A 22,872-nucleotide genomic window follows, 5' to 3' on the forward strand; every position below is an offset into this window, starting at 1 on the left:
AAAGGATTATAGTATAATACACAATTCCATTCCAATAAAAAGAATAACTGTTCTGTGAAAAACTAAGTTTGGCTCATTTGTCATCTTTATTCTTAAATAGCTGATCAATTTCAACCCTGCATTAACTCATACATTCATTTACTCATCAAGGACTCTTTCAGGTAAGGCTCCTTCACGTAAGGCCATACGTCATGACATAGTCACCCAGACCTTGTTATTAAATAGCTAAGTGAAAGTATTTGAGCAGCACAATAAAAAGAGATCGCCTTCAATTATGTCTTTTTATTTAGCTTTTATAAAAGCAAAATACTGTGATAAAATTGAAACTAACAACGAGGAACCTATAAATCGTCTAACGTAATACCTCTCAAAGTGGGTCTTCAAAAAAAATAACATTGAATAAATGAATAGATTAGAAAGACAGTATCACTTCAAAGAATCAAGACTCCCCCCGAAAAAGAATTTTGGATATAAAATACGCACTTAACAATTCACTAAAATAGCTAACCTGAAACCCCCAAAAACAACAACAACAAAAATTATACACATTATTCTGAAGCAAGTATATGATGGGGATATAGGGGGGAAAAATAAGAGTACAAAAATTATACTTTAGAAAATAAAACAGAATTTTCTTACCCAAAGATGATTTTACAATTGATTTAATTCCTGCATAAACCAATGATCCTTTGTTTCCTGGAGACTTCTGATCCATATCTTCTGTATACTGCTTCATAAGTATTTAAATGCATAGGAAATACTAATGATGATGCATAATAACCTATTTCAAAGCTAAATTTACTTTGATTTGGAGCCAATTCATAATAGGCGTCGGCCAACGTAAGATGGTTCTACTTTATTGAAGAGATAAACTTTTCTTCCTTCCACACAATCTGTAAAGCAGTATTTCAAGTTCAACAGTTTTAAATAATTTTACTTGGTAATTTTAGCATTGTAAAACTTGTATTTGCATATAAAACATTCAGAATAAAATTTATAGACTGATCTTTCAGCAAACTTTAAGAACATTTCTACCTGATTCATCTCATGAAAATCATTATGAAAAGGATATAGTGCAGGGTATACCAGAGTGACTTGAGCTGCGGGTCTTCATTTCCAGCTAAAATATGGTTTCTCCATACCTGCTCTGTATCAAGTCCGTACCTGGATAAAGCCCGAAGGCGCATTTTCGTTGCTATATCTTTTTCTAAAGAATTGTCATTCTCTTCTTCTGCACATTCATACAAATGACGACCACAAGCCCACATTAAAGATGTAATTGGGCTCCAGGCAAGAGATATCCTTTCGAAAACAGTGAAGTCAGACATCGTTCGGTTGGGAGTTACAACTATCATTCGATTTTGACTTGTTGGATGCCAAGCAAAGGAAGCAATGTAATTGTCACAAGGTTGCACGCTTCTTTCAATTATTGTGGGTTCAGTTTCATCTCCAATGGGAGTGGGTGTGTGCTGCATATCATATAATCTAATAATGTTACTATCCCTCGTCAAAGTGGCAAGCAGACCAGTCCTAGTTGGACACCATGCTACTTTTGTTAAGGGCTTTGGTTGCTCAGTCAAAGTCAAAACTGGCTTCTCAAATTTCCTTAGATCCCATATTGCAACCTGACCTTCATAGAAGGAAGCAACACGATCATGGAAGTAGGGGTCTACTGTCACCCCCTGAACAGCTTTTGTATTTACAAACATCTTTTGGCTCGTATTCCGAAGATCAAATATGGCTAAGTTACGATGCATACCAGCAAGGAGAAGTTTCTGGTCTCGTGGAAGCCAACAAAGAGAGAGACAAGCATCATTTTGTCCTAATTCATAAAGAGGTTTTGTTACTAATAATGTTGTTTCAGTTTCACCTGCTGAAAGTCTCACTTTCTCCATGGGAATTATATCGGGAGTATATTTGCTGCAAATATCCCAAATCAGCACTGAAAAATCAGCTCTATGTTTATCTAACCCAGCGGCAAGCCAATTACTATCCAATGGATTCCACGCAAGGGTATTACATTGCCGTGCATGTTTTGGAACAAATTCTTTTCCTATCAAATCTTTGAATTTTGAGTTATGATCTTGACCAAGACTTGTAAGTACAACTCGACCATTTGCTTGTCCAACTGCTAGGAGACATTCAGGATCATAATTGAGATACCAGGCTACACATTTCATATAAGGCGTATCTGAATTTATTGATAGTAATGTAGCTGCAGAGTCTTCAGATAAACGTAGAGATCCAGCTTTGAGTTCTGAATTCACAGTAGATTCCACATGATAAAGGCTCAGTTCAGAGTCACATACAACAAATCTATCAACTTGGTGTGGTGCCCACAATATATCAGGTTTGGTACCGCTCATGTTTATTGATGTGCTCAAAGAGTTTAGTCAGGTCCATTCACTGAAAATCTGTTTAAAAATAAAAAGTTTTAAAATCTTAACAAAATACAATTCTAAGATGAATAAACTATTTGCAAAGTCTGTTTTTCAATATATTTCTTCTAACTGCTACGAATTCGTGACAATATTTATTGATTAAAAAGGGAAAAAAAACTTCCCCCAATAAGATGAGGTGGTAAGATTCTGAGAACTACATTTTGGCCTCATTTCCCACGATTGATTATTTTAATTGCACTGTTACTAGTAGCTTCATTAACCTCAGGGTTAATATAACTTCAGTATGGCAAGCAAATTAATAAGCATCATCTCTTTGAAGGGGTTAAAACTTTAAAGTGTTATGAATCATGTTCTTAAGCAACAGTTTACAGCAGCCCTATTCAATAGAACTTTCTGCAGGGATAGAAATGTTCTCTAGCTGTACTGTCCAATAGGGTAGCTACTAGCCACATGTGGCTAACCAAGCACAAGATATGTGACTAGTACAAATTTTAAATTTACTTTTCATTAACTTTTAATATAAATAGCCACATATGGCCACCACAACGGACAATGAAGATTTAAAGTACAATGCCACTATTAAGACAGAGGTCTCTTCCTCAAGTTTCAACAATAAGAAGCAGCCCTATATGGCAGAATAAACAGTAGCATGTATTGAATAGAGTTAACTTCTATTCCTAGCTCTGACATATATTAGCTATATGCCACAGAAAGGCCTTTGGGATTAGGGGTCCTTTTGTTTCTCATTTATATAACAAAAGAGTTGGTTTAGATTAGTGTTTCCCAAACTTCATTCATGTACCACCTATTTTTATTTAATATTTTTATTTAAAGTGACTATTTTTAAAATCAGAAAATCGATTTTAACCTCATCATGAAGTCCATTCAGTTTCCCAAATGCAGTGTGAATCATAGGTATGGTATGCTACATATTTTTTTAAGACACATTAAAATAAATGTGTAACTATTAAAATGCTTAACATTTTTTAAAAAGATTTTATTTATTTATTTGAGATAGCGAGAGAACAAGAGTGGTGGGGAGGGGCAGAGGGAGAGGGAGAAGCAGGCTCCCCACTGAGCAGGAAGCCCAACCATGGCTCGATCCCAGGACCCCGGGGATCATGACCTGAGCCCAAGGCAGACACTTACCTGACTGAGCAACCCAGGAGCCCCTAAAATGCTTGATATCCAATATAGTTAACTATATTGGAATTTTAAAAAAATGCTTGATTATGTTTTACCTAAAATCATCCTGTTTACAACCAGTGGTACACACACTGCATGTAGGAAACTGAATTAAGTTATCATTAAAGGCTCTTCCAGTTTTCAATTCTATGAACTTTGATTAATATTGACATGTGATTTTGCAAAGATAAATATGATAGTCGTTTAAACACAAACTAAAAATAGCTATGTTAAAAATGGTATTTTAGGGGCGCCTGGGTTAGTTAAAGTGACTGACTCTTGACTTTGGCTCAGGTCATGATCTCATGGGTCATGAGATCAAGCCCCCCTTCAGGCTCCACACTCAGGGGCGAAGTCTGCTTGTAGGTTCTCTCCTTCTGCCCCTCACCATGCTTGCACACATGCCCATGCATACACTCTCTCTCAAATAAATACATCTTTAAAAAAAATTAAAAAGAGAAATGGTATTTTAAAAGTAAAAGCTACTTAACAAAAAATTTAAATGTCTTCCTTCTAACCAGTTCTGGCTACAGGTTATAGTCTGGATTAAAAAAGAACAAAGACATTTAGTATTTTCATGGCAATTAGAATCTGTACAGCCACGTTGTCAGTTCTATTTTTTTTTTTTTTAAGATTTTTTATTTATTTATTTGACAGAGAGAGAGACAGCCAGCGAGAGAGGAAACAGAAGCAGGGGGAGTGGGAGAGGAAGAAGCAGGCTCCCAGTGGGGGAGCCCGATGCGGGGCTCAATCCCAGGACTCTGGGATCATGCCCTGAGCCGAAGGCAGACGCTTAACGACTGAGTCACCCAGGTGCCCCCATGCTGTCAGTTCTTAAAAGGTGAACCTATGATTCATTCATCCCCTGATCCCCTGTACCAGATGTAGAGATACACTAAATAAACTCAGCTCAAATATACTTGCTTTACTTTTTGATCTTGTAAAACTTATAGTCAGGAGTTATCAGTCTAGCAATATACTCATACAATTTAGATGCTTGGGAAAAACCTCTAAGAATTCTTACACTGGTTTATTTCCTTTCTTAAGAGGTCTGATGCTCAACATCAATCATTTCAGTTATATTTTTACAAGACCCTCAATTTCTTCATTTCTTTTCCACTTTAGATTTGCCTTCCCCAAGCCTAGCTCAACCCAATTATTTACTCTTCTTTCCTCCACTCAGGCTGCCAAGTCTCACAGCTCTGAGGACTGATTCCATAAGAAATTAAGGTATGCAACATGCTTGGCCTATGTGTTGATTCAGCAGTTCTTTTACTCATCTGTATACTCAGGTCTTTATGAAATTCATCTTTATGCAATATCACAGGGACCCTTCTAAAACGCAAACTTAACCAGGCTATACAATCCCTACTTAAAACCCTCTAATGGTTTCCAACTGCTCATAGTATATAGTTCCAAATCTTCAATATAACCTATAAAATCCTAAATGCTTTGGTCTCTACCTACTGCTTTGGCACCATTTTCCTCTTTGCTGTGTTCTAGCTACACTGTTCTTCTTTTCAGTTCCTAGAATGAAATCTCCCTCTGCCCCCCATCAACACTACTTTGTAAATGCTGTTCTCTCTGGTTGGAGCACTCTTCCCTCCCTTCTAGGTCAAGTTAACACATGCTTGACCATCTCTCAACCATCATGGTTGAAATCAAATATCCTCTATCCCCTCCCTGGTCTGTCAGGTTACTTAGATAGTACTCTCAAGCAAACAGTATTCCTTCCTTTAAATGATCCTGTCTCTCCTAAATTATAAAAGCCATACAAGCAGGAAAAGTATCTGTTGCTCTCTATTTATACCTCTGAGACCCAGCCTAGTGCTAGGCACTTAGATACTTAATTTTTTGTTAAATGCTCCACCTGACATTTCTCACACTGCTATATCCACATTTTACCAATCTCCTCATGCTTTCACATCTTATCCTTCCTAATAGAGACTGGCTTCAGCCAAGAGCGAAGTCATAACTGGTTCCAATGATGGAAAAGAGCCCACAATGAGCCACCCTAAGACATGATCACTCTACTATCTGTCTTTCATTTATTCTGTAAATATTTATTGACCACAGTGTATGTGCTAGAAACTGTTCTAAATGCTAAGAACATGGTAGTGAACAGAGACAGATAAGTTGCTATAGACTAAACTGTGTCCGCCCCCAAAATTCATGTTGAAGCCCTAATCCCCAATGTGACAGTATTACAGAAAGACTCTTTTTGGGGGTGATTAGTTAAATGAGGTCCTAAGGGTAGAGTGCTAAACTGACAGAACTGGTGCCCTTAAAAAAAGAGGAAGAGACAACAGAGCTCTCTCCCCACCATGTGCCGACAGTGAGAAGGCAGCTGTCTAAAAGCCAAGAAAAGAACTCTCACTAGAACCAGACCATACTGGCACTCTGATTTTGGACTTCCAACCTGTGAGAACTGTGAGAAAATAAATTTCTGTTATTTAAGCCACCTACTCTATGGTCTTTTGTTATGGCAGCCCAAGCGGACTAATAAACTGATCTAATAAAGCCTGCGTTCTAATGGTGAAGTTATGTCCAATCTTAAAGAGAATTTAAAAATTTAGGAATGAGAAGAGGCACCTCATGCAATAAGACGTAGCTATGACAACAAAAAGAAGGAACAGATACTGCCAAGTAAGGGTTCACACTCATGTCTTCACAGAGGAAACCTCTTAAATGGAGGTAACTGGTGATCTGGCCTATCTTATCAAAATAAATGCTCAAATAATCACACTTTCATATATCCATCCTATAATCATATTCTTTACATGGATGATCTATAAGAAAACTTGCTGGCACGTGGAAAAAGTGTTACTATAGTTTAAAAAGTCTTTGATTTGCATGACTCTCAATGGAGGACTATCAGCATTTCTCCTAATGTTATTATGCACGTATAATGTTTATACTACCAGTCACAAAATCTGATTACAGTAATTCATACAGAATCACCAAACAGGGAGAGAGACTCGCGAGCCCTTCTCATTTCACACGGGAGTAAAGTGAAGACCACATGTTTTAGTTCTTGTCAAACACCTCCCAATTCCCACCCTAGAATACTGCAGAATAAAAAATCAACTACATCATTTGCAAGGTCCAGTGCAAAATGAATGAAAATACAGGGCCCCCTTATTCAAAAGTTAAGAATTTCAAGGTGGTGACAACAGAGCAATAAACCAAGTGCCAGCCCTTCTACACAATGGGCCTTATATGACTGCATATAAGTTGCATAACACAAAGCTGGCTCTGAATAGAGAGGTACATCCATAAGCACCCTTGTAAGAAATGTATTTCTTTACAATCCAACACACAAGACAGATGGATCTTGGCTCATGAACACAGATGACTAGGAGTATGGTGAAGAGCAAAGAAAATTGAACCTGGAGTCAGAGGACCTCCAACACTCACTGGCTGGACTCTAACAAGTCCGTTAATACACCAAGACTATGAAATAAGAATAAGAACCCACCCTATCTCCACCTCACAAAGTTGAGACAAATTGAGTTCTTTGCATCACACAGCTATTAGTATCACTATGATTTCCTTAAGCAGCCCTGGAAGTTAATGTTTTCAAATGTTGGAGACACTGAAAAGTGGGTGGAGAAGGTGTTATATGTGCAATAATTACAGCTTATATTTACATCCTCACCTTCAAGTTTAACAAGAGTTCACTTCCCACCAATGGCTTCTGAGCAAAGGAAAACCATGTTGATTCTGTATTCTTCACCAGAATATCTAGAACAGCACTGTCCGACAGAAATACCATGTTAGCAATGATTTAAAAGTTTCGAGTAGCCACACTGAAAAAGAGATGAAATTAAACAATATATTTTATTCAAGCAAACCAGGTATCAAAAAGATACCCTTTTCCACATGTAATCAATGTAAAAAATTATTGAGAATTTTTTTTCTTTGGTGCCAAGTCTTGTAAATTCAATGTGTATTTTACATTTACAGCACATCTCAACCCCGTGTGGCTACTGGACAGTGAAGATCCATAATACTAAGTGTACAGGGGATCCAACTACCCTTCCACATCCTTTCGTTGTTGTCTTCTACTTTTCTTACCATGACAATTAACAACCCTAGCAGTTTAAAGAAATTTTCACCCTCACCATCTTTAAGAAGAGGCACTTCATAAATTTCCTTTAAAAATATAGGCCTGTAAATGCAGTCATTTGCTAAGCAATTTAGTAATGCTCGTGGCACACGTGAAAGGCTTTATTCATCCTCTTACGGAATTTTCATCAGTCGTAAAAGAAAGCACAGCTAACCGGGTGACAGGCCCTTTTGGAAATATTTAATAGAGCACAGCTGGAGCATGGCTCGTCGCTATTCCGCGTAAATCGGGAATCTGAGGGCCACTCCCACGCTCCAGACACCTGGCTCAGCCACCGGTCCAACGCCAGGACGCGATTCCGCACGAACTCGCCGAGCGTGGGGCTGCAGCGCGGGCCCAGCGCCCCCAAGGAGGTCCGCCCGCAGCTCCGAGGCTCCCCTGCTAGGCCCGGCCGGCCGCCCGACGCAGTTACCCCGCAGCGCGGAACGCGACACCCCGCAGCGCGGAACGCGACGTCCCGCGCCACCGCTCCGAGGGGGCCCTCGGGTCGGCCTCCGCACGGGCCTTATAACTGGGCTTTCCCAGGCCCCTCGCGGCGGCCCCTGCACTCCCGAGCCTACGCACGGGGCCTCCGCGTCGGGAATGCTTAGACGCGGCCAGAGCCACAACTCACTAACCTGAGTAGGCAGCGCGGCCGCCGCACAGCCACTTCCGGCCTGGTCGCCGCCCCTCCCGCCGTGGGAGTCCGCACGCGGGCAAGATGGCGGCCGCGGCGGCGCGGTCAGTAACCTGGGCCACCCGGCCGGGACCCAAGACCCCAACACCGCACGCCTCTCGGACGCGCCGACGCGCCTCGGCCTTAGAAGAGGAGTTCCCCGCCCTTGAGCCCCGCCTTTCGGTTGCCTGGGAGTCGCACCGCCCCGGGGCGGGGCCACTGCCCAGGAGGCCCCGCCTTCCGCCCAAGCGCGCCCGTGCTCCCCTGGAGGCCCCGCCCCAGGGGCGGCCTGCGGGAGGCATCCTGGGCACCCGCACCTGCGGGAGGTATCCCGCGCAAGGCCTCTGGGAGATGCATTATCTCTACTACTACAGACACTTTAGCTCATTCGATCACTTTAAATTTCCATTAACAATTTATTGCAGGCCATCGATGTAGTAGAAACTCCAGGGTGTGTGGTTCACAATTTATTCATTCATTTGCTCATTCCACAAACACATCTTGAGTGCCTATTGTGTACCTAGCACACTGCTGGAATCCTGGGGACACTGGAGTGAATGAAAAAGATGCGGTCCCGGCAGGAAACAGTGATGCCTTGTTAGGGCTAATACAGTGCTCCACAGGACGGGCACCCCCTTAGTGTTGGGAGGTCAGGAACGCTTTCTTGTGGACCACCAGGCTGACAGAAGAAGGATGAATATGGGATTAGATGGGAAAGGGAACAGTGGAGGAGGTTGGAAGAGATGAGCCTTCTAGGACAGAGGAAGAGCAAGTGAAGGTTGAGAAGGGATGGCATCTCAATGGAGAAGCAGTGTAGTATGGATGGATGAGCAGAGGAAGTGGGGAGAGATTAAAATGCTCTATCAGAAAGGCATTTGGAAAGGAGATTAGAGAGTTTGGGTGGACTTTTTCCTAAAGGCAATGGTGCAGTCATGGAAGGTTTTTAACTACGCAAGCAGTGTGATCAGTTTTTCAGGGAAGAATCCCAATGAAAGATCACGGTAATCCAAAAACTACCAGTGGTATGGAGAGTGGGGGTGGAGAGAAGTGTGTGGGGACTATTTAGAAGATGGAATGAACAGAGCTTGATGATTGACTTAGGAGAGTGAGGGACAAAGAGGATTCTAGGTTTCCCGTTCCCATAATTCATTCCTGCCTTTGGAGAAGTGGAGGCCGAAGAAAGTGCTGCAGAGCTGCAGGGGGATATCATAAGATTCATCACTTCATACACTATCTTGCCCATCATCTCAATGTTTCAGGCCCTGGCCCCAAATTTCCAGATCAATACAAGTCTCTTCCTTATCCAAGCTCTACCGTATACATAGTCTGCCCTCAGGAGATGACGTTGCTTCCTACTTCAGAAAGAATTTAAGCTACCAGGTAGGAATTCCCCACAGCCTCCTATTGTTTTCTCTTTCCTGCCCTCAGCATCATCATTCACTCTCATTCTTACCTTCTTCTTGACACAAAAGAAGGGACGCTGTACGTTTCTCCTCTTCTGAGACCTTGCACCATTGATTTTCTCCTTTTCTATGTGTCTTAAACCTCTCCATTTCTATTGCTTCTTTACCTTCAACATATGTTTAAGTCACTCCCATTTTTCTCCTCAAAGGAGAAGGCCGTACTGGCTCTCTCTAATCCTACATCCTCCTGTTTTCCCCTGAATTCACTCTTCTCAGGCCTTCATGCCACCGCTCCACCAAAACTGCTCTTTACTTGCCTATAGTTGTCCTTCCCTTCCAGAATCTGTGCTCCACATCACCAGTTTTCATTTCATTATACCTCCACCCCCAAATGTTAGCAAGGCATTTGGTGACCCAGTTAGAGAGGACAATTCCTGGAAAGGCTTCCCTTTCAGCTAGGTGTGGCTATATGGAAAAGTTGTGACCGATGAGATATGAACAAAAATGGATCCTGTCTCTTAAAAGAGAAGCTGCTTGACATCTACTTCCTCTTCCCTCTTCCAGCCCTGTGGAAAATGGCAAAAAGAAAAATGGTGTAGAAATGGAGGCCGTGTATTATGGGAGACAAAACTGCCCCATTATTCTAAGTCCCAGTCTAATTCAGAAAGCTGATGGGGTGCCTGGGTGGCTCACTCGTTAAGTATCTGCCTTCAGCTCAGGTCATGATCCCAGCGTTCTGGCCTCGAGCCCCACTTCAAGCCCTGCATGGAGCCCCCACATTGAGCCCCCACATCGAGTCCTTGCATGGAGCCCCGCATCTTCTCCCTCTTCCGCTCCCCCTGCAAAGCTTTGTCCCCTCTCTTGCTGTCTCTCGCTGTTAAATAAATAAATAAAATCTTAAAAGAAAGAAAGAAAGAAAGAAAGAAAGAAAGAAAGAAAGAAAGAAAGAAAGCTGAGCTACCTCCTGCCTTTGATCAACCATAGATATCTGGGCCATTACACAAGAGAAAATAAACTGTGTTCCTTTAAAAATTACTGTTTGTTTGGACCTGTTACAGCACCTTGGCCTATTCCCTAATATGCAGGGACTCTGTCTATTTTATTCTCTGCTTAATCTCCAGAACCTAAAACAGTGCATAGCACAGATATGTGCTCAATAAAAATTTGTTGGATAAATCCTAAAACAGTATCTTTCTCTACACTCTCCTCCAGCTAATATATTTTTCTCTCCTTTTCCATCTAAGCTGTTGTGAAAGTGTATTCTTCTCATGCTGCTGCCAGTTCCTTGACTCTAGAATCTCTAGAGCAATGTGATGCTTTTCTCACTCTTCTTGGAAATCCATTCCTCTTCTCCACTAAACGGTGTTCCTTGTTAGTAAACCTGGATTCCTTAGAAGAGAAGCTCCTTGCCATTCACTTCCTCTTTTCCCTTCCTGCTGTCTGGAAAAGGGCAGACAGCATTTTCCTTGTGAGTAATGAACTTTTAGTATAGAACTCTGGATTTCCTATAGCTCCTGCTGCATGATATGTATTCAAAAATAGTTACCGAGTGGGAGAGTGCATTGTACTTTTTAGAAGATTAAGCTGTGTCAGAGAACTTCACACACTGCTCTGAGGTTACACTACTTGCCTTTATCAAACATGGAGTTTGTAACAGATGCCAGGGTTGCTATAGTTCAGTCTCATGGTTTTTTTGTTCTGTTTTGTTTTTTAATTTAAACGTGTGTGTCCTTAACAAGATATTGTTCTTTCTAAGCTCCTTCATGTTGTGCTGATCCAAGATAAGATTTGTTTGTTGTGGTTTTAAACCAATAAAGGACAACAGTTGAAGAACTGCTTATTTCCTTCTTATTTACTGCTGCCCTTCCCAACAGTTCATCTACTATTGGAACATTCCGTGGAGTCTGTGATTGCCTAATCCCAACTCCCTTTATTTCCACAAAATCAGTCTGTACCTGAGACCAAGTTTTGCTTTCAGGCATCAAGGCGAAATTAGGTCCCTGGAAACATGTGACATGGCTTACGTAATCTTTTTACAAAGGTTGTGGATGAGAAGATCTAAGATATCTTAAAATAGTGGTCTTCAAAAGTATTCAAGCATACTCCCAAATCAGTTCTGTAAATCAGTATACTTATTCATATATTTTGGGAGAGTACATCTAACATGGTCATTACGTAGTTCTAAGGATATGATTTTTAATAATTTTAAATACTTGAATTGTAAATAAAACTGTTGCATCACACTTTAAATGTAGTTGTTAAAATTTAAATACTTTAGTGAGAGTTTCTTACAATCATTCATTTAAAATTTTTGTGACTAAGCTTTTCTTTAATTGTAGGAAATTTTATATTATTCTATTTTTCTTCTTGACCTTGTATTTCCATTTTACTTTCTCCCAGAAGTATTTATTTGTTTGATAATAAACAATTACATAGCATTTACTACATGCCAGATACTTTACAACATAGGCTCATTTAACACTGTCTTGGGTTGGGTGCCCTGGAACCTTATTTCAAGATGGAGACTGGGATGTAGGATACTTAGAAAGAGGGTTGGGTCAACACCAGTGGAAGGAAGGAAGAAGAAGCAGGATGGAGCAGAGGGAGGAGCCGAGCTGTGATTCAATACCAACAAGTGCCTCAGCCAATCCATGAGAAACTTTGAAATTGAATTGGCCCTCCAGAGGTGTCTTGAGTTGGGACAAGGGATTCAGGACTTCATACTACCTCACTGATGTGGATATGTCACTGATGTGAGCTGTCCCTTGAGGGACAAGTGGCTTTGAGTGAGGCAGTTTTCTCTGTCAAGGCAGTCCCCAAAGATGGCTGACAGCTGAAGGCCATCTGCTGACAACTTTCCCAGAAGCTGAAGGACTAAGTCATTCATTACTGAAGGGGGACATTGGGGAGGTGTGTCATGGACTTCACCACCTCTTCATCACATTTTATGAAGATGATACTGTTATTTTTCCCCTTTGACAAATGAGAAAATTGAGGCACAGAAACGCTAAATAAATTGCCCAAGATCTCTCTCTTTTTCTTTTTAGAGAGGAAATGAGGGGAGGGGCAAAGGGAGGAATGGGAGGGCAAAGGGAGAGGGAGAGAGAATTTTTTTTCTAAGATTTTATTTATTTATTTGAGAGAGAGAGAGAGCACAAGAGGGTGAAGGGCAGGCAGAGGGACAGGGAGGAACAGACTCCCTGCTGAGCAGGGTGCCCAAGGTGGGACTCTATCCCAGGATCCTGGGATCATGACTTGAGCGGAAGGCAGACATTTATCTGAGCCACCCAGGTGCCCGCCCAAGATATCTCTTAAGTGGTGGAGCGAAGTTAGGAATCCAGACATCGCGACCCCAGCATTATGCTTCTATCAAATGGTAACCACTTGATGCAGTTCTAAGTGTCATTACAATAATGTTTTAAAACAGAAGTTGGCAAACGCTTTTAGTAAAGGGCCGGATAGTAAATGTTCCCAGCTTTTCAGGTTGCACTGCCTCTATCACAATTCCCCCCTCCTGCCATCACAGTGCAAAACCAGCCGTAGATAGGACATACCCAGAGGAATGTGGCTGTGGTACAGGAAAACTTTATTTATAGGAGCAGGTGGCAGGTTGGATTACTTGGCTAAATTCTGTTTTAGAAAAACATTTAAAGAAGGAAACACTCATGGTTTATTGTTATAGGAATAAAATAGTACCGAATGGAATAAACGTCATAATTCTACCCTTATTTTTTAAAGACCGGAAGGAATAATGGTGACATTTTATTAGTAGACTCCACTGCGTGATCATTAAAGTGATCATTATTTTCTTCATTATACTTTTCTATGTTTTCTAAAATAAAAATGTAAAACTTCTTTTAATGAGGAAAAAAACCCAATGAATATTATTTTAAAGAGTATGGTTGGAGGAATTAGGATGCTAAATTCCATAATGATAGACAGACACATCATAATCCTGAACCTCCGGAGTGAAGACAGAAATAAGGTTTAAGCAGCATGCGAGATGCTTCAGTAACTGGAGCCATTCTAGGATGCTAACGTTTCCTGCTTTGCTCATTGCTTCCTCACAGGGTCGTTTCATGTGTGGGTGACTTGGTGTAATGGAATGAATGTGTGTGTCCCCCCAAAACTGATATGGCGAAATCCTACCACCTCATGTGATGATATGAGGAGATGGGGCCTTCGTGAGATAAGGTCACATGAATGTGACCTCCGCCCTCACGAATGGGAGTAATGCCCTTATAAAAAGGATCCCAGAGAGCTCTCGCAACCCTTTCCTGCCATGTGTGGACATGATGAAGTCGGGACTCTGAAATCCAGAAGAGGGTCATCATCAGAACTCCACCATGCTGGCACCTTGAGCTCAGATTTCCAGCCTCCAGAACTACAAGAAATAAATGTCTGTCGTTTACAAGCCATGCAATCTATGGTAATTTGTTACAGCAGCCTGAACTGACTAAGAAACTTGGCTCATCCCTTCTGATGAGCACTGAAGCAGTAAAGGAGCAGCCGTCAAAATACTATCAGATCAGCACTGTTAATTCTTGTGAAACACAGGCCATATCGCTGCCTGGTCTCTTCCCCTCCTTGGATGGGATTTGAATAAATCACATCTGGGCTTTTGAAACAGATGATGTGGCTAAATCCTACTAATCTCTCTGTTCCCATAGCCATTGCCCTAGTTTTGGTCTTAATTACTGCTCACCCAGACAGCAGTCTCCCAACTGGCCTCTAATTCCCCCGTTTCTACCTTTTTCCTCTAAGCCATCTCCTCTGTGTGGCCAGATTGGTCTTTCTGAGCACATCTCAAGTGACCCTCTTAGGTAGAACTCTTCATTGGTTCGTGTTCCCTACAGACCAACAACCAAACTTCTCAGCCTGCAGTTAAGATGTCAATACTGTAAGTCTTAACAGTCAATGAGAAAGAAAATTTGTGTTTTCAATGGATCAAATTATTTTTAGAATTACCTACGCCAGACAAAGCCCAAAGCAGTTGTAAAGCCAGGCTTCTTTTGACAATAAGATGAGAAAAAGATTTCCAGAACCATCACTGAAAGTTAGACATATATCTGACTATGAAGGTGACGCATTCAGAATCAGTGTTATTTTGAGCAAAAGACTGGGTCACAGAAAAACCAAAGCATATCTGATTGCCCTGATCAATAATTTGGACTGTTTCTGAACTAATATACAATGTGTGATTATGAAGGCTTCAAATGGATAATGGATTTGATTCTCATGTTCAAAATCTTGGACCATCAGCAGCTTATTTGAGAGGCTAAGCCTGACTTTCTTAGTAAGTATAATTGCAACCCTAGGAAGAAATTCAAGAGGTAAGAAATCAGAAGCATAAAGAGAATCAGAATTAGAATCGGATAGAAATGATGAGGAAACAAATTTACTTCCTAAGGTCTAACCCTTTTGGAACTTTTTATCAGTTTTATAATTGCACAGTGGAGTGTATTTTATCTTCTTCTGAAAAACATTTAGAGGAATCTGCTAAATTTGAGAAGAAGTATTCAGTTTGTAATAATGTTTATGAGTTTGAGGAAATCTAGCTTATTAAATCAATATATTTTCAAAGTATTAGTTGCATAAATGAGGTAAAATATATGTTAATGATTTAAAGATGGATAAATTACACAAAATGGTGGATATTCCTCTCCATGTAACATGCACAAAGCTTCTGGGATATTAGGAAAAAAGTTACCAACATGAAGATGTCCCCATTCCAGCCCAATATGTTTTTCCCATTTGATCCCTTAACCCATACTAGCTCCAGCCCTACCGAATTGTCCCTAATTACTTTTACATAGCGCTTTTCCTCTAACATGCCTGGTACAGTGGGTAGTTAGATGCGCATGAGCAGGAGGAGAGACAGGAGGAAAACAGACGGACATTTGCTAGGGACCACCCGGTCTCCGTCCAAGAAACTGTCCCATCTCCCTCAGATCAATCCCTTGTGCTTTTTAGCACAGACTGATAAGCAGAAGATAGAGGCTTCAGGGACTTCCTCAACTTTGGAGCATGTGCTCTAAGAAAGACTCTGTCCACTAGTAACCCTGAGGCTCTTATAACATCATTATAATACCATCTGCACTGAGGTTTGGACCCCCACCATGGGTTGCGCTCATGGGAAGATGACTAACACAAACTTGCCCAAAAGTTTGGAGGGGAGGAAACCAAGGCAGACTCAAGGGTGGAGTGATAATAACAAGATGGGGAGGGAGGAGACTAAATAACCCCCTCTAAAAGAAAACAGTGAGAAACTCAGCGCCCTGCCACCCATCCTCCGGTCAGCCTGCTTCTCTGTCCCAGGTGTGTACCTTCACTTTGGTAAATGAAAAATCTTTGCTACTTTATCATTCTATCAGGTCTCTCGACTGAATTCTTTCCTTTGAGACAATAAGAACCAAGGAATTCCACAATCTACCGCCTGGTAACATGACTTTGTTCCAATTTTTTTTTCCTGGAATGCTCTTCTCCAAGAATTAGAAAAATTAAATTCTATTCATCCCTCAAGATGTATCACTCAGTTCCTCCTTAATATCTCCCATAGCTGGAAGTAATGTCTACCTCTCCAGACAACTTGGCACCTTGTCTTCTGTGAATACACCAGACTCTTTGCCTCTTCGCGCGTGGGTGCGGGGTGCGCGCAAATGGGCACGCACACCCGTATCACCGTATACTGTAATAATGCTATTACCTATTATATTGCAATATACTTATATAGTTTGTGAATTCCTTGAGGGTGGGATACATGTTACAGTCATCATTGTTCTCCTTCTTATTTGTTGAATCAAAATAAGGAATGCATGATGAAAAATTACACAAATATATGAAGGCTTCCATTCCAACTAAAAAATTTAAAAATATTATTGTGAAAACAATATTGAAGGAAATGTCTTAAAATTCAGGTACTTCTACCATGCGTAACTGTTTTCATCCCTCTGTTTCTCTTTCAGGATTTATCTGTGCTCATACAACATATTTGTTTGAGTAATAAGATGTTAAAAAATAGAATTGGCCATGTGTAACAACTGGCTAAAGCCCCACTAGACTGGAACAGAACAGTAGGTGGTGAATACTCCCACTTTCCAAAGCGAGATGCTACCACCTGCAAAACTGGAACAGATTTTGTAGCCTGAAGACCCCAAACCCTCCTGATGGGGGTTAGGAACTGAAAAATCTGAGAAAGATTTCTTTAGAGAAATTCACTTCCAGGGAGTCTTACTCCTAATCCCCTAGGAGAGATCTTAGGGTGCTGTTGTCCATAGAGAGCTTGATCTGTGCAAGTGGGAACAGAGACGTGGGTAGACAACATGTTGGTCTGCTGTCTGGGCCATGCCTGAAAACTTGAAAGGCCAGCTGGTTGTTCTGAAGGCCTAGAAGTAAGAGGCGCATCTGTTGGGAAAACCTTCACTCCTGGGGTTTGTCAGGATAAACAATAACTGGGTGTGCCCTGCAGACAGGATGAGGGCCACCAGGGTGAGAGAGGCAGGAGAGCACAGTCAGATAAGAGGGCTTTCTGGCGGGAGTGAGGTGCCCTCAGCTGAGAGGCATTGGTGGTGTTCCATTGGTAACAGGCTGGGGTCAGAGAAGGTGAAGTTTGACACCTGCCAGAGAGGAGACCTAGCTGGCTTTAAAAGAATGTGGGGTGAGAGATCCCCAGTGAAGCAGTCTCCAAAGAACAAGGGAGGGCTCCACAATGGAGAAAGAGATCACTTTAATGCCTTCCCAAACCTAAGCAAGGCAGTTGACTTAAGTAATTCTTTCTTGCTGGTCTACCTGGAAGAAGGGCAGAGAGATACAGAGTGGGGAAATGGGAAAGTTGACTTTGCCCCTTTTCCCACTGCACGCTTCCAGCCTGAAGCAAGCCCCAGCTGTGGAGACGAGAATCTTCAAGCTCAGAGTTTTGGCTGCTACATGGGAATAGACATTTTGATTGTGGGAAGCACATAGTTTTTATGGTTAAATGTGAAAGAAGTGATTTTTATAGAAAAGACTGATCCAAAGACTCATGGCACCTGCCTGGGATGTCATCCAAATGGAAAAAAAAAAAATCCTGCCCTCAAAAATAGGAACAAAAGGACAGGGGGGAGTAAAATAAAGTTTTATAATGCATCCTATGGAGTCCTGCATTTTCAATGGATTGGTGACGTTCGAATGGAATCAGAATGAGCAAAATATTGTATGTAACTGAAATTTCTAGTCTTTAATAAGTTAATGCAAATTATAAAGTGTAATAATAAATTACAAAAAAAGATTTTACAACTCTATACCAAAATATTAATTGCATGAACAGTGGTGTGACATTACACAGGGCTGAAGCCTACAGTTCTGTTGGTTGTGCATTAAATAAATGCCTCCAGAAGGGTCATTTGCATTGTGATTATTCTGACAGGTTGTCAGGCAGTAAGAGTCTTGAGAAAAAGGCACTTTTCTAATAGGGGTTATGATAATGTATGTTACATGTGTAATACTGTAAAGGGAATGATACTGTATGTCACGAGAAGCAGGAACACATGGTGTATAAATTAAGTAAATGCCCAGACTATTAAAATACTGTCTTGTGATGATAGATGCTGAGACAGGAAACATGGACCAACGGGTGTTACACTCTCATCCCCATCATTCAGGATAAATCCAACTCCTCCTCCTATGCGGACGTGTGAATAGTGGGAGGAAAGAGACACCAAAAGTTATACACTAACGTAAGTACCATAGAAATATGAAAGCAAGGGCACACTTGCTTGTTAAAGAAAATGGAAATATCAGTCAGCATCCCTGTCAGAACTATAGTCATGTGTCAACTGCAACCAGAGATTGAATAAAGGATACAAGGATTTGACAAAAATCAATGAAATCATTCTATGAGAATCAGTTTGCTATTTGGAATTTATAATACAGAAAATATTGTATGTTGCTATTATTTGTAAATTGTATACCACACACTCTTTCTATCAGTTGCATTTGTAATAAACTTACATAAATTTGTGTGCACACATACGCTTTTCCAGAGAACCAATTGTTAAATCCTCTTCAGCAAACCACTGGATACCACGCTTATTCATTTTTTTTCCCTTTTCCTAGGCCAATACTTCCTCAGTATTTCTCAGAATTGTTCCCTTCTTTCCATCCCCACCGCTGGTACTTGAGAGACTTACCTCTCATTGGTATTTTGCTATGATTGCTAATAAGTCTCTCAGTCTCAGGCTTGCTTCTCTGCAATTAATTCTTCACACAGCCACCAGAGTGATTTTCCTAAAATGAAAATGTGATCATGTCACTCCTTTGCTTAAAACTGTTCAGTGGCTCCTTGTTGCTTTCAAGATAAAGTCTAAACTCTTTAACACGGCATCAAAGAAATGCCTACTTCTCTTGTGCTCCCTGCACTTCCAGCCTCCATGTCACAGTCTGGACTGGGAGCCCTCTTCACAGGTCTCTTTTATAGATATTATTGCACTAGATTGTCATTACCTGGGGGGTTTTTTTGCCAATATTTTGTTATGAAAATTTTCAAACATACAGAAAAGTTGACAGAATTATAAACCCACTACCCACCATCTAGATTCCATGACTAACATTTGATCTGTAACTGACATATTTGTTCTCTCGTATATCTGTCTACCTGGGCCTTTATCCATCTTCTTTTTACATGATGCGTTTCTTTCTTTAAAAAAAAAAGATTTTATTTATTTATTTGAGAGAGAGAAAGAGACAGAGATAGAGAGAGCATGAGCGGGGAGAAGGGAGAAACAGGCTCTCCCACTGAGCAAGGAGTCTGACGCAGGGCTGGATCCCAGGACCCCGGGACCATGATCCGAGCCAAAGGCAGATGCTTAACTGACTGAGCCACCCAGGTGCCCATCATATGATGCATTTCAAAGTAAGTTGCAGATAATAGTACACTTTGGTTGCAAACACATCAGCACGGTATCATTAACTAGAGTTTGTCATTTGATTACTTAAAAAATATTTTTGGTAAAATTTGCCATTGCCTTTTACCTCCTTATCTTTTTCACTGGGCTGAAGTGACTGGGTCTTATTTGTCTTCTATCCAATGCCTCACACACAGTATAAACTATATATGAGTTAATGTTTGTTAAATAAATGCATTTGAGATGTCATCAGATGTTAGTTTCTTGATTCACATATAAAAGTAATTTTGTCACCTCCGTTGGTTTCTTCTCTTATTCCCCTACACAGAAAATTTTGTAGAAAGCAATTTACATTCTACCTGTTCAGAATCATAGGCAATTAAGAATTTTAATCTGTTGATGACAGTAGACAAGCTGACTCTCATACTGTGTCTTTCCACAAAGCCCCACAAGATGGTGCCCAAATGTCTTTTTCTAACCAATAGTTCCTCAGGACCCAGGGTCAGTCCTAATTTGTTTATTTGGCATTTCTGAATTCGGTCAATTAATATAATGGAAAATATATAATTAAGTAAAAATTACGTTAAAAATCATACATGTGTAATTTCATAGTTCTGGATATAAACAATAAATAATGATTATAATAGGTACCTTATATTTGTGTAGAGTTTTATATTATTAAAAGATTTTTCAAAGAAAAAAATATTAATTCACCTCAGGTCTCTTTCACTGTAAACTTTGTCCATGAATAATTTACTTTTAGTACAGAATTTGAAAGGACAGACAAAGAAACAAACTATCACCCAGGAGAAACTATATAATTTAGATGTAACTCAAAAAGCAGATGAATCTCTTATCTCAGTTAGGGACAGTGTTGTGGTAACCAGTGTTGTAATGGGTTGATATAATGTGGGATAATAAGTTACTTACTGTTCTTAAAAACATTTAGTTTAGTGTTCCAAGAGAGAAGGTCCAAGTCATACTCTTGGAGCCAAGAAGGATGATGAACTCCAGAAACTTCAGAGCTTTGGGGCAAATGTTAGAAATTCTTTAAAAAAAAAAATCTACTAAATCAAGATTTTATATGGAAAGAAATAGAAGGGGACTCCCAATGACAGATTTTTTCAAATTGAGTAAAAGGTCTTTGACTTCTCTTTTCTCAGTTGATAATGTTCTTTTCTACTCTGGGTCAGTGGTGAGAAAGGTGGTCAAAATTGGAAGGAGAGTATGAAACATTACCCTATACCTTGGTCTTGGTCCAGATTTATAATTTCCATACAAGCTTGAGCAGATACGTTACTAGCCTTTTTAGTATTTCTGTAACATCATATAGATAAAACCTTCTGACTTACACAAATCATCCCAAACTTGGATTCCTTTTAAGTGTTTTTAGACCCCAAAATACCATCACTACTAAAATGGAGATCTTGGCACTGGTACCAAAACAAATACAGCCGACAAAGATTCTACTCTGGTAGAGTATTCAAAATTTTTTAAAAAGTTGAAAAAAGATTTCTTGCCTCGTAGCGCTCTGAAAGAGAGCAATCTAATGTATCATGGTTCTCAAGTGATTGATTAATGCTAAAAAATTACTTTGTATTATTTTATTTATTTTATTTTAATTTAATTATTATATAATATATAATTAATTATATATTAAATTATAAATTAAATATATAAGATATATATTAATATATATTATTAATATATATTAATATAAATATAAATATTTAATATTTAATAAATATTTATTGAGTGTTCACTCTGGGCCATTAATGTAATAATAGTAAAAATAGCGTGCTTCTTTCTTCTATGAAGACTTATTTTTTTTTAAAGATTTTATTTATTTATTTAGCTGAGCAAGAGACAGCCAGCGAGAGAGGGAACACAAGCAGGGGGAGTGGGAGAGGAAGAAGCAGGCTCCCAGCGGAGGAGCCTGATGTGGGGCTCGATCCCGGAACGCCGGGATCACGCCCTGAGCCGAAGGCAGACGCTTAACGACTGCACCACCCAGGCGTCCCTCTTCTATGAAGACTTTGCTACAGCCAGCACTGTGCACTGCAAACTATAGAAAAATTAAAGATGTTAAGGTAGATGTTGTCCAGGGGGTATATAAAGGAGGTTGACCCCTATTAGCAATAATAAAGGCATAGTGAAAACTCTAAAAAAAACACAAGACTTTGCTACAGAACAACTGTCAGAAGGGCATGGACTCCAAGTCAACTTTTCTAGCCATCATCGTTATCCATGTGCTCTCATTTGGACTGTGTATGTCCAACTGCTCACTAATTCAAGCCCATCCATTAGGATTAAGACTGCAGTCTTCACCCATGGCACCTTGTTTCTCTGGGGGCAAAGCGAATTGCCTCATATAAATGGATAGGACACAAGATTTTCTTTGGAGTCACCTACCCAATCAGATTGGTGCTGGTGGCCACACCTGGGAATGAAAGGCTGCAAACCTTGTGTTCGGGCTACCCTATTTGACTTTGGGGGAGAGAAGGACAAGGATGAGCAGGCAGGACTCCAACCCGTCCCCAACTTCAGTCAGAACAGTTCTGAAGCAGGAGGGCTTTAGTTCCTATCTCCACACCAGGAGCTACCTGTTCGCTTCTTATAGGTATATTGTTCTGGGTGTTGGTACTCTACCCCCAGAAAAAAGGGAAGTGACCGTCTGGAAAAAAATGCCGCTTCCTTGTCCCCTGATCCTCATGTCACAAAAGTGACAAGTGTGGCTAACATCCACAGGCTGTTTAAGGTGTATGTGTGGTTGCTTCCCGGGAAATTCCATTTGTGCTTCTGCAGGGTACCCACTGTTTCTTCTTTTTGTTACCAAAGCCTCACAAAGCTTCCTCAGTTCCTCAAAAACTGCTTTGTGGTGCAGAGACAATGAAAACACGAACATTCACACGGGCATGTAATTTAATGATGCAGTTGTTGTTATAAGTGAGGCTCAGGGGTCAGCTGCATCTGAGGTGAGATATCATTCTGGCATTCTCTAGCACAGATATGACAGTGGGGAAGTGACCGCGCTCCTCTCTGCCTCAAATCTTCATCCGCAAAACGTGAAACTTCCAGCACTTACTGTCGGTAGGCGGTGGCGCTGTGGGAGGGTTAAGCGCCGTCCTGTGCGTGAAGCCCTTCGCACAGTGCCTCGCACCTGGCACAGTGTTCATGAAATGGAAGCTATTATTGTTGCAATAAGCAGACCCGTAAA

General features: G+C 40.6%; 1 protein-coding gene across 5 annotated transcripts in view; it reads right to left on the reverse strand.

Annotated features, from left to right (window-relative positions):
• MIOS (meiosis regulator for oocyte development) overlaps positions 1-22,872 on the reverse strand; it is a 103,597-nt gene that overhangs the window by 27,029 nt on the left and 53,696 nt on the right. Inside the window, exons 1-4 of one of the 5 annotated variants that reach the window (XM_040644251.1) lie at positions 8,334-8,523; positions 7,246-7,342; positions 1,073-2,414; positions 640-738 (exon numbers count right to left, since the gene is read on the reverse strand). In XM_040644251.1, coding sequence (XP_040500185.1) covers positions 640-738; positions 1,073-2,366 — 1,393 coding nt within the window. In that variant the 5' untranslated portion in view covers positions 2,367-2,414; positions 7,246-7,342; positions 8,334-8,523. Of the gene's footprint in view, positions 1-639; positions 739-1,072; positions 2,415-7,245; positions 7,343-8,333; positions 8,524-18,941; positions 19,039-22,872 lie in introns of those variants that run through there. The other 4 variants (XM_040644252.1, XM_040644249.1, XM_008686283.2 and 1 more) reach the window with 4 other exon arrangements.

The sequence above is a fragment of the Ursus maritimus genome, unplaced genomic scaffold, assembly GCF_017311325.1.
Source record: "Ursus maritimus isolate PB19 unplaced genomic scaffold, ASM1731132v1 scaffold_3, whole genome shotgun sequence".
In the NCBI taxonomy this organism is placed as follows: domain Eukaryota; kingdom Metazoa; phylum Chordata; class Mammalia; order Carnivora; family Ursidae; genus Ursus; species Ursus maritimus.